This window comes from Salvelinus fontinalis, chromosome 17 (assembly GCF_029448725.1).
Source record: "Salvelinus fontinalis isolate EN_2023a chromosome 17, ASM2944872v1, whole genome shotgun sequence".
NCBI lineage: Eukaryota > Metazoa > Chordata > Actinopteri > Salmoniformes > Salmonidae > Salvelinus > Salvelinus fontinalis.
This window is the reverse complement of record NC_074681.1, coordinates 9598516-9611348: the sequence shown is the minus strand read 5'-3', so window position 1 is coordinate 9611348 and position 12833 is coordinate 9598516. Positions and strand designations below refer to the sequence as shown.

General features: G+C 45.1%; 1 protein-coding gene across 1 annotated transcript in view; it reads left to right on the top strand.

Annotated features, from left to right (window-relative positions):
• The window catches only part of LOC129813678 (very-long-chain enoyl-CoA reductase-like), a 39075-nt gene that overhangs the window by 14471 nt on the left and 11771 nt on the right, over positions 1 to 12833 (top strand). The window contains exons 4-6 of the mRNA XM_055866080.1: positions 3916 to 4019; positions 6623 to 6738; positions 7770 to 7875. Of these exons, the coding sequence (XP_055722055.1) occupies positions 3916 to 4019; positions 6623 to 6738; positions 7770 to 7875 (326 nt within the window). The remainder of the gene's footprint in view (positions 1 to 3915; positions 4020 to 6622; positions 6739 to 7769; positions 7876 to 12833) is intronic.

The following is a 12833-nucleotide window of genomic DNA, read 5'->3' as shown; positions in this document are numbered from 1 at the left end:
ATATTAGGAAAATTGAGAAATAAATATAGTAGGCCTAGCCTATATACAGCTGATGGGATCCTCCTCTTTTTATTAGAGGCCATCACTCTGTTTTCTCACCCAATTGCATAGCTTATAGAAATGTTGCGGAACATGAGCTCATGAAGTGTTTGATTCTGTTTTTTTTTACACATTTGCATTGATTGTCAAAGTGATTAGAGAGACAATAGAGTGCTGAGTACCAGGCAGTTAACACGTTTGGTAGGCTACTAACGACCATCAGCAGCATCAGAGCTTGGATAAGCCTAATTACCGTGAATCATTTAATTTATCTCCACCCGGCACAGCCAGAAGAGGACTGGCCACCCCTCATAGCCTGGTTCCTCTCTAGGTTTCTTCCTAGGTTTTGGCCTTTCTATGCAAATACATTTGATTTGAATAAATAGTCACATGGAATTTGACTGCCAACATGACTCGTGACCACCAGTGTGGCAGTAACATGGTCACCGTAACAACCCTAGGCATAAGCAGCACAAGTCCCCGACTCCATCCTGCCTGGTGTCAACGGTACAGGCTGGTGACGGTGGCGTGTACTGGTGTGGGAATGTTTTCCTGGCAGACTTTACAGTAGGTCCCTTGATACCAATTGAGCAATGATTGAATGCCATTCCCCAAAGAATTAAGGCTGTTCTGGAGGCAAAAGGTCCGACCCGGTACTAGATGGGTGTACCTAATAAACTGTCCACTAAGTGTGTGACATATATGGACATACATAAGTAATACATGTATTTAGATATATTTAAAAAAATGTATTAGTACTTATGTATTTGAAATATATATATCACTATGTTAGTCTTCGGTGTAGTTAGAACCTTCATAGGAGCATCGTTATATCTCAGAGCTGTTTCCCCAAAACCATCGTTATTAACGTTGCACTTGAAAACGGTTTGTAATCTGACACCTGTCTCAGACCACTGGTAGAAACAACTACTCAAAGTGTGTCGTTCAATATTAGAATCACATGGTTTTATCCCTCTCTCTGTTGACCACCGATAACAAAGTTGACTACAAATACAAAGTTGCCAATGTCTTCGCAATTACATTTACATTTACATTTAAGTCATTTAGCAGACGCTCTTATCCAGAGCGACTTACAAATCAAAGTATAAAAAACGGTGCTTAGGCCAATTTCAATCATATTGAAATACATTTTATGTTCAATCAATTGAGTTATATTTTGCTACTTGTAGGCTTCTGTCAGTCATATGTCTTAACATATTTGATGATGTGTAGCCTTACATGCGCGCAATGTGCCAATGTGCCATTTGTATTGGGTAGGCTAAGCGAATAAACCGCCTCAACATTTGCAACCGGTAGGAAATAATATCTCTCTACATGCTGAACAGTCATCAGATTTGTGAATTAAATATAATGTCTAGGTAATATTTGAATGGATAAAGCTGATCCGAGAGCAGCGCTCCATTTCTTTCGTTCCCATCAGTATTGAAACATATGCCAACCATGCACTTAGCGTCCGTTCTCTCTGCGTGGTGTTTTGGGAAACTCGTGTTAAAACCTTTTCTCAATAGGGGGTGCTGTTTGCACTTTGTAAAAAATTCGTTCCCAAATTAAACTGCCTCGTACTCAATTCTTGCTCGTACAATATGCATATTATTATTACTATTGGATAGAAAACACTCTCTAGTTTCTAAAACCGTTTGAATTATATCTGTGAGTAAAACAGAACTCGAGTTGGAGCAATTTTCCTATGAGGAAGTGAGAAATCTGAAATCTGCAGGCTGTTCTGAGGTCGGTTTATTAATTTGCTTGTCTTCTATTGGTTGAGATGCACTGCATACGCCTTCCCCTGGATGTCAGCAAATAGTGAGAATTGGAATGGAGTTGCTAGGCAGATCTGAGGCCATATAAATGGGCTTGGAACGGGGGGTCCTCTCTTTCCTTTGTTCGCCATGACGCAAGACAGACCTCAGGATGGCGTTCTAGAAAGCTCCCGTTATAGCCCTTAGATATATCCGGCTCTGATTTTATTCGATATAGGTGTTAAAGACATCATAATGTTGTTATTTTAAACCGAGTTATATCAGTTTATATCAGTATATTGCGATTTTCGGATATTTATTTGTGCTGCGTTCTAGTCAGTTGGGCACGTCTGGGCCACATGGCTAATGTTTACTGCTAATTCCAAAGTTGAAGGCGACAATCTACAACCGAGCAACGATTATTTTGGACAAAGGACAACTTGCCCAAGATTCTGATGGGAGCTCATCAAAAAGTAAGAACTATTTATGATGTTAATTCGTTGTTCTGTTGAAAAATGTCAAACTCATATTCCGCCATTAATTTCGGTGCGGTCTCGCTTTAACGCACGCTGTATGTCGTAGTAACGTTAATTTTAAAAATCTAACACAGCGGTTGCATTAAGAACTAATGTATCTTTAATTTGCTGTCCAATCTGTATTTTTTAGTCAAGTTTAGGATTAGTTACTGATTAGATTAGGTGCCTCTCCCAAGATTTCTCCCGACATATTGTTGGCAGCTTGGCTACTATTCTCATTGTATAACCACGATTTGTGCCGCTAAATATGCACATTTTCGAACAAACTCTATATGTATTGTGTAATATGATGTTATAGGACTGTCATCTGAAGAAGTTTGAGAAGGTTAGTGAAAAAGTTCATATCTTTTGCTGGTTTATTCGTTATCGCTATTGTTGGCTTGAATCAATGCTGTTGTGTGGTTGGCTATTGTAGTAAACTAATATAATGCTATATTGTGTTTTCGCTGTAAAACACTTAAAAAATCTGAAATATTGGCTGGATTCACAAGATCTTTGTCTTTCATTTGCTGTATGCTGTGTATTTTTCATAAATGTTTTATGATGAGTATTTAGGTAATTCACGTTGGTCTCTGTAGTTATTCTAGTTGCTTTGGTGAGAGTTGTGATGGTGGCTGCAATGGTAAACTATGATTTATACCTGAAATATACACATTTTTCTAACAAAACATATGCTATACAATAAATATGTTATCAGACTGTCATCTGATTAAGTTGTTTCTTGGTTAGTGGCTATTTATATCTTTATTTGGTCGAAATTGTGATAGCTACCTATGCAGGAAAAAAATGGTGGAGAAAAAAAAGTTGTGTATTTTGCTATCGTGGTTAGCTAATAGATTTACATATTGTGTCTTCCCTGTAAAACATTTTAAAAATCAGAAATGATGGCTGGATTCACAAGATGTGTATCTTTCATCTGGTGTCTTGGACTTGTGATTTAATGATATTTAGATGCTAGTATTTACTTGTGACGCTATGCTAGGCTATGCTAGTCAGCTTTTTTACTGATGGGGGTGCTCCCGGATCCGGGATTGTGTGCAAGTAGAAGTTAAATCTTTAGCGGTTGTAGGAAAGACGCATCGTTAAAACACTCAGGTAAGTGTAACATGAGTTTCCCAAAACAACACGCAGACAGAGAGAACGGATGCGAAGTGCATCGTCTTTCCTTCGTGTTTTAACGACGCATTTGACCTAAATTCCATCGGAATTGGGAAACCAGGCTCGGGGATTTTGGCACCGCTAGGTTGCTATGCAGTAGTCGCCCAGCATAGTTTATGCCTTCACTGCTCCAGACTGGACACTGTGGGGGCCTGGTTTGAATGTCCTAATGTCTTCACTGTCTATTCAGAACATCAACACGATTCACCACTATCCCTTATGTATACATCTCTTAGAATAAACATTTAGGGCCCATTTCCCAGACACTAAGCCTAGTCCTGGACTGAAAAGCTCAATGGAGATTCTCTGTTGAAAGTACTTTTTAGTCCAGGACTATGTTTAATCTGTGACCAGGAAACGACTGTTAAATAAATCATCTTGTTATACAGAACTGTAACCATGACAACACTACATTTTGTCAGATGGGGAGTCCCTGAAGGATGATGAAGTATTGGAGAATCTACCGGTGGGAACCACGGTAACAATGTTCTTCCACGACCTGGGACCGCAGCTGGGGTGGACCATGGTGAGACCACGAGGTTTCTGGGATATTGGACACGGTGTTGTTCCCCACTGTACTGTTTTTTTGGGAACAGCAAACAGTGAGCGGACATATTGCCTATCAGTGTCCCATGTCTTCTCCTGTACAGGTATTACTGGTGTAGTGCATGTGACCTCTCTTCTCCTGTACAGGTGTATCTGTCCTCTCTTCTCCTGTACAGGTTTATCTGTCCTCTCTTCTCCTGTACAGGTGTATCTGACCTCTCTTCTCCTGTACAGGTGTATCTGTCCTCTCTTCTCCTGTACAGGTGTATCTGTCCTCTCTTCTCCTGTACAGGTGTATCTGTCCTCTCTTCTCCTGTACAGGTGTATCTGACCTCTCTTCTCCTGTACAGGTGTATCTGTCCTCTCTTCTCCTGTACAGGTGTATCTGACCTCTCTTCTCCTGTACAGGTGTATCTGACCTCTCTTCTCCTGTACAGGTGTATCTGTCCTCTCTTCTCCTGTACAGGTGTATCTGTCCTCTCTTCTCCTGTACAGGTGTATCTGTCCTCTCTTCTCCTGTACAGGTGTATCTGACCTCTCTTCTCCTGTACAGGTGTATCTGTCCTCTCTTCTCCTGTACAGGTGTATCTGTCCTCTCTTCTCCTGTACAGGTGTATCTGACCTCTCTTCTCCTGTACAGGTGTATCTGTCCTCTCTTCTCCTGTACAGGTGTATCTGACCTCTCTTCTCCTGTACAGGTGTATCTGTCCTCTCTTCTCCTGAACAGGTGTATGTGACCTCTCTTCTCCTGTACAGGTGTATTTGACCTCTCTTCTCCTGTACAGGTGTATCTGTCCTCTCTTCTCCTGTACAGGTGTATCTGTCCTCTCTTCTCCTGTACAGGTGTATCTGTCCTCTCTTCTCCTGTACAGGTGTATCTGACCTCTCTTCTCCTGTACAGGTGTATCTGTCCTCTCTTCTCCTGTACAGGTGTATCTGTCCTCTCTTCTCCTGTACAGGTGTATCTGACCTCTCTTCTCCTGTACAGGTGTATCTGTCCTCTCTTCTCCTGAACAGGTGTATGTGACCTCTCTTCTCCTGTACAGGTGTATTTGACCTCTCTTCTCCTGTACAGGTGTATCTGTCCTCTCTTCTCCTGTACAGGTGTATCTGTCCTCTCTTCTCCTGTACAGGTGTATCTGACCTCTCTTCTCCTGTACAGGTGTATCTGTCCTCTCTTCTCCTGTACAGGTGTATCTGACCTCTCTTCTCCTGTACAGGTGTATCTGACCTCTCTTCTCCTGTACAGGTGTATCTGTCCTCTCTTCTCCTGTACAGGTGTATCTGTCCTCTCTTCTCCTGTACAGGTGTATCTGTCCTCTCTTCTCCTGTACAGGTGTATCTGACCTCTCTTCTCCTGTACAGGTGTATCTGTCCTCTCTTCTCCTGTACAGGTGTATCTGTCCTCTCTTCTCCTGTACAGGTGTATCTGTCCTCTCTTCTCCTGTACAGGTGTATCTGACCTCTCTTCTCCTGTACAGGTGTATCTGTCCTCTCTTCTCCTGTACAGGTGTATCTGACCTCTCTTCTCCTGTACAGGTGTATCTGTCCTCTCTTCTCCTGAACAGGTGTATGTGACCTCTCTTCTCCTGTACAGGTGTATTTGACCTCTCTTCTCCTGTACAGGTGTATCTGTCCTCTCTTCTCCTGTACAGGTGTATCTGTCCTCTCTTCTCCTGTACAGGTGTATTTGACCTCTCTTCTCCTGTACAGGTGTATCTGTCCTCTCTTCTCCTGTACAGGTGTATCTGACCTCTCTTCTCCTGTACAGGTGTATCTGTCCTCTCTTCTCCTGTACAGGTGTATCTGTCCTCTCTTCTCCTGTACAGGTGTATCTGACCTCTCTTCTCCTGTACAGGTGTATCTGTCCTCTCTTCTCCTGAACAGGTGTATGTGACCTCTCTTCTCCTGTACAGGTGTATTTGACCTCTCTTCTCCTGTACAGGTGTATCTGTCCTCTCTTCTCCTGTACAGGTGTATCTGTCCTCTCTTCTCCTGTACAGGTGTATCTGACCTCTCTTCTCCTGTACAGGTGTATCTGTCCTCTCTTCTCCTGTACAGGTGTATCTGTCCTCTCTTCTCCTGTACAGGTGTATCTGACCTCTCTTCTCCTGTACAGGTGTATCTGTCCTCTCTTCTCCTGTACAGGTGTATCTGACCTCTCTTCTCCTGTACAGGTGTATCTGACCTCTCTTCTCCTGTACAGGTGTATCTGACCTCTCTTCTCCTGTACAGGTGTATCTGACCTCTCGTCTCCTGTACAGGTGTATCTGTCCTCTCTTCTCCTGTACAGGTGTATCTGTCCTCTCTTCTCCTGTACAGGTGTATCTGTCCTCTCTTCTCCTGTACAGGTGTATCTGACCTCTCTTCTCCTGTACAGGTGTATCTGTCCTCTCTTCTCCTGTACAGGTGTATCTGTCCTCTCTTCTCCTGTACAGGTGTATCTGTCCTCTCTTCTCCTGTACAGGTGTATCTGTCCTCTCTTCTCCTGTACAGGTGTATCTGTCCTCTCTTCTCCTGTACAGGTGTATCTGACCTCTCTTCTCCTGTACAGGTGTATCTGACCTCTCTTCTCCTGTACAGGTGTTTCTGTCAGAGTGCATCGGACCTCTCTTCATCTACCTTTTTTTCTTCCTCCATCTCCTCAACGTCTACGAGCAGATCGATGACTATACCTCCAGTCCCTGCTCAGTGGTCACGTACGTATATAGTAGCAAATTCCGAGGGTAGCCCCGACCGATACAGCTTCCTTCGGGAGAGTGTGTCCTCACATTTCTCTATACCAAGTCGCTCATATGTACACTCTTCTCCGATGGCCTCAAAGGTGCCATCACACTTCTGACACCAATGTAGCTATATTTGGGGGTAGCCCCGACCGGGACTAGAACCCGGGTCCAGCGACTGTCAACCCAACACCTTAGCTTTTATGCCAAGAGATCTGAATCTCTTGACGAGGTCGCTAGGTATTGAGTTAAGGTCGCTAGGTATTGAGTTAAGGTCGCTAGGTATTGAGTTAAGGTCGCTAGGTATTGAGTTAAGGTCGCTAGGTATTGAGTTAAGGTCGCTAGGTATTGAGTTAAGGTCGCTACAGTAGTCTAGAATGTCTGTGTCGTTGCTGTGAAAGAGAACATGTTCCCAGTCAATTCACCTAGGGTCAAAAGGTCAACTACGAAATAACGATAGCTACTCTGTCCTGTAGCCCTTCTCTCCCCCTTCTCTACCCCCACTCTACCCCCTTCTCTACCCCCACTCTAACCCCTCTCTACCCCCTTCTCTACCCCCACTCTACCCCCTCTCTACCCCCTTCTCTACCCCCTCTCTACCCCCTTCTCTACCCCCTTCTCTACCACCACTCTACCCCCTTCTCTACCCCCACTCTACCCCCTTCTCTACCACCACTCTACCCCCTTCTCTACCACCACTCTACCCCCTACTCTACCCCCTCTCTACCCCCTCTCTACCCCCTTCTCTACCCCCTTCTCTACCCCCTTCTCTACCACCACTCTACCCCCACTCTACCCCCTTCTCTACCCCCACTCTACCCCCTTCTCTACCACCACTCTACCCCCTACTCTACCCCCTCTCTACCCCTTCTCTACCCCCACTCTACCCCCTTCTCTACCCCCACTCTACCCCCTTCTCTACCCCCTTCTCTACCCCCACTCTACCCCCACTCTACCCCTTCTCTACCCCCACTCTCCCCCCACTCTTGTCCTCTCTACTGCTGTAGGCTGGCGTGTGTGTGTCACTGTTTCCACTACTTCAGAAGGTTGTTGGAGACCATCTTCATCCATCGTTTCTCTGATGGCACCTTGCCGCTGCAAACCATCATGAGGGTAAGTTCCACCCTGGTGCATCGCCTGAAACATCTGGGAATTCACTAGTGTTTACGTGTAGCTGTTCAGATCGGTCAATGATCAAAGTTTAACTTTAAGATCGTTTTCTCAGTGACTTACCTGGCTAAATAAAGGTTAAACACTTGTGAATGTTCATCTCTTAAAAAACGGAAATAAAACTTAGTCAGGCTAAATAATCTGATGGAGAGATGCTGGCGTTGGGCATTTGTTATTAGGTGGTGATCTTCCCACCCTGTATTGAAACATCTGGTGTCTGGCAGGCCTCTGGTGTTGAGATGTCATGGGATGGAGGGATACTATGCTATTATATTCTATACGATGCTATTCTATACTATTCTTTTATAATTTATACTATACTATTCTATTACATTATATACTATAATATTCTATTATATACTATTCTATACAATTATATTACACTCTATACTATGCTATTATATACTGTACCTTTCTATACGATACTATTCAATAATATTCTATACTATACCAGTATATACTATGCTATTATATTCTATACCATTATATACTATGCTATTATATTATATTCTATACTATTCTATGATATACTATACTGCTCTATTATATACTATACTATTATTGTTATGCTGATGAAGGAGGACCCAAAAGCGACGAAATAGAAACAGAGTCTTTATTCCAGTCAGACAAAAACGATACTCCTGATATATCTAAGGTAAAAACAAAACAGGAAAACTGAAATCCTCTCGTCAGTAGAGATGAACGACTGGAGACGCGACCACTAGACACCTGCTCCTACGCAGCATCTGATGAAGGCAAAAACACGATAGGGCGGAACAAGGACACAGAACAGCAAACATCAAACAAGAATCCGACAAAGACAGAAGCAGAAAACAGAGGGAGAAATAGGGACTCAAATCAGAGGGCAAAATAGGGGACAGGTGTGAAAGAGTAAATGAGGTCGTTAGGAGAAAGAGAAACAGCTGGGAGCCGGAACGGAACGATAGAGAGAGAGAGCGGGGGAGGGAGAGAGGGAGGAGGAGAGAGAGGAATAGAAAGAGGGAAAGAACCTAATAAGACCAGCAGAGGGAAGCACAGGGACAAGACATGAAGATCAAAGACAAAACATGACAGTACCCCCCCACTCACCAAGCGCCTCCTGGCGCACTCGAGGAGGAACCCTGGCGGCGACGAAGGAAATCATCAATCAACGAACGGTCCAGCACGTCCCGAGATGGAACCCAACTCCTCTCCTCAGGACCGAAACCCTCCCCATCCACTAAGTACTGTTGACCACGTCCCTGAGAACGCATGTCCATGATCCTCCGTTCCTTGTAAATAGGTGCGCCCTCGACAAGGACGGGAGGGGGGGAGGGAAGACGAACGGGGGCGCGAAGAAAAGGCTTGACACAAGAGACATGGAAGACAGGGTGGACGCGACGAAGATGTCGCGGAAGAAGCAGTCGCACAGCGACTGGATTAACGACCTGAGAGACACGAAACGGACCAATGAACCGCGGAGTCAACTTGCGAGAAGCTGTCGTAAAGGAAAGGTTACGAGTGGAAAGCCACACTCTCTGACCGCGACAATACCTAGGACTCTTAATCCTACGTTTATTGGCGGCTCTCACAGTCCTCCCCGCAGACGAAGGCAGACCGGTACTAAAGTCTAAGGCGATCTGAGACCATGGTCGAGAAGGAATGGGAAGCGGTCTAAGACGACCGGCATGAGGAGAGTTACCTGACTTAGTCTGCGCGCAGTCCGGACAAGCAGCCACGAAACGGCGCGTGTCCCGCTCCTGAGTAGGCCACCAAAACCGCTGGCGAATAGAAGCAAGCGTACCCCGAACGCCGGGGTGACCAGCTAACTTGGCAGAATGAGCCCACTGAAGAACAGCCAGACGAATAGAGACAGGAACGAACAGAAGGTTACTAGGACAGGCGCGCGGCGACGCAGTGTGAGTGAGTGCTTGCTTTACCTGTCTCTCAATTCCCCAGACAGTCAACCCGACAACACGCCCTTCAGGGAGAATCCCCTCGGGTTCCGATGGCGACAATCGATGAGAAAAGTAAGCGCAGGGATGGACCTTATCGTCAGACTGGAAGCGCTGGGACAGAATGGCTCCCACGCCCACCTCTGAAGCGTCAACCTCGACAATGAATTGTTTAGTGACGTCAGGAGTAACAAGGATAGGGGCGGATGTAACACGCTTCTTGAGGAGATCAAAAGCTCCCTGGGCGGAACCAGACCACTTAAAGCAAGACTTGACAGAAGTCAGAGCTGTGAGAGGAGCAGCCACTTGACCGAAATTACGAATGAAACGCCGATAGAAATTAGCGAAACCGAGAAAGCGCTGTAACTCGACACGTGACTTAGGAACAGGCCAATCGCTGACATCCTGGACCTTAGCGGGATCCATCTGAATGCCTTCAGCAGACAGATAATCATCGAGAGCCTTACGTTCGGAAGCCGACAGAGAGAATAATCTACCCCGAGGAGAAGTGGTCCCCGGATGGAGATCAATACAACAATCATACGACCGGTGAGGAGGAAGAGAGTTGGCTCTGGACCGACTGAAGACCGTGCGCAGATCATGATGTTCCTCCGGCACTCCTGTCACATCACCAGGCTCCTCCAGAGTAGAGGGGACAGAAGAAACAGGAGGAATAGCAGACATTAAACACTTCACATGACAAGAAACGTTCCAGGATAGGATAGAATTACTAGACCAATTAATAGAAGGATTATGACATACTAGCCAGGGATGACCCAAAACAACAGGTGTAACAGTGAACAAAAAATCAAAAAAGAAATGGTCTCACTGTGGTTACCAGATACTGTGAGGGTTAAAGGTAGTGTCTCATATCTGATACTGGGGAGAGAACTACCATCTAAGGCGAACATGGGTGTGATCCTCCCTAACTCTCTGAGAGGAATGTCATGTTTCCGAGCCCATGCTTCGTCCATAAAACAACCCTCAGCCCCAGAGTCTATCAAGGCACTGCAGGAAGCAGCCGACCCGGTCCAGCGTAGATGGACCGACAAGGTAGTACAGGAACTTGATGGAGAGACCTGAGTAGTAGCGCTCACCAGTAGCCCTCCGCTTACTGATGATCTCTGACCTTTAACTGGACATGACATGACAAAATGTCCAGCAGAACCGCAATAGAAGCAAAGGCGGTTGGTGATTCTCCGTTCCCTCTCCTTAGTCGAGATGTGAACACCTCCCAGCTGCATGGGCTCAGTCTCTGAGCCGATGGAAGGAGATGGTCGAGATGCGGAGAAGGGAAGCCCCGCTGACGCGAGCTCTCTTCCCCGAGCTCGGTGACGAAGATCTACCCGTCGTTCTATGCGGATGGCGAGTGCAATCAACGAGTCCACGCTGGAAGGAACCTCCCGGGAGAGAATCTCATCCTTAACCTCAGCGTGGAGTCCCTCCAGAAAACGAGCGAGCAACGCCGGCTCGTTCCAGTCACTGGATGCAGCAAGAGTACGAAACTCTATAGAGTAATCCGTTATGGATCGATCACCTTGACATAGGGAAGCCAGACCCCTGGAAGCCTCCTTCCCAAAAACTGAACGATCAAAGACCCGTATCATCTCCTCCTTAAAGTTCTGATAAACGTCAGAACACTCAGCCCTTGCCTCCCAGATAGCTGTGCCCCACTCCCGAGCCCGCCCAGTAAGGAGTGATATGACGTAAGCGATCCGAGCTCTCTCTCCAGAGTATGTGTTGGGCTGGAGAGAGAACACAATATCACACTGGGTGAGAAAGGAGCGACACTCAGTGGGCTGTCCAGAGTAACATGGTGGATTATTAACCCTGGGTTCCGGAGACTCGGAAGACCAGGAAGTAGCTTGTGGTACGAGACGAAGACTCTGAAACTGTCCTGAGAGATCGGAAACCTGAGCGGCCAGGGTCTCAACGGCCTGACGAGCAGCAGACAATTCCTGCTCGTGTCTGCCGAGCATTGCTCCCTGGAACTTGACGGTAGTGTAGAGAGAATCCGTAGTCGCTGGGTCCATTCTTGGTCGGATTCTTCTGTTATGCTGATGAAGGAGGACCCAAAAGCGACGAAATAGAAACAGAGTCTTTATTCCAGTCTTAGACAAAAACGATACTCCTGATATATCTAAGGTAAAAACAAAACAGGAAAACTGAAATCCTCTCGTCAGTAGAGATGAACGACTGGAGACGCGACCACTAGACACCTGCTCCTACGCAGCATCTGATGAAGGCAAAAACACGATAGGGCGGAACAAGGACACAGAACAGCAAACATCAAACAAGAATCCGACAAAGACAGAAGCAGAAAACAGAGGGAGAAATAGGGACTCAAATCAGAGGGCAAAATAGGGGACAGGTGTGAAAGAGTAAATGAGGTCGTTAGGAGAAAGAGAAACAGCTGGGAGCAGGAACGGAACGATAGAGAGAGAGAGCGGGGGAGGGAGAGAGGGAGGAGGAGAGAGAGGAATAGAAAGAGGGAAAGAACCTAATAAGACCAGCAGAGGGAAGCACAGGGACAAGACATGAAGATCAAAGACAAAACATGACAATTATATACTATACTTTTCTATATGATACTATTTTATACTACTATATTCTATACTATAATATTATATACTATACTATTCTATACTACACTATTATATACTATACTATTATATTCTATACTGTTCTGTTATATACTATACTAGTATATACTATTCTATACTAGTCTATACTATGATATACTATTCTATGATATACTTTTCTATTCTATTATATACTATTCTATTCTATACTATAATATAATATTATATACTATACTATTGTTTTCTATTATATACTATACTGTTCTACTCTCAGAACTGCCTGTAACTCTGGGGGTTTTCTGCTTGGCTCGCCTACTACATCAACCACCCCCTCTGCATTATACTATTATATACTATACTATTATATTCTATGCTATACTATTAT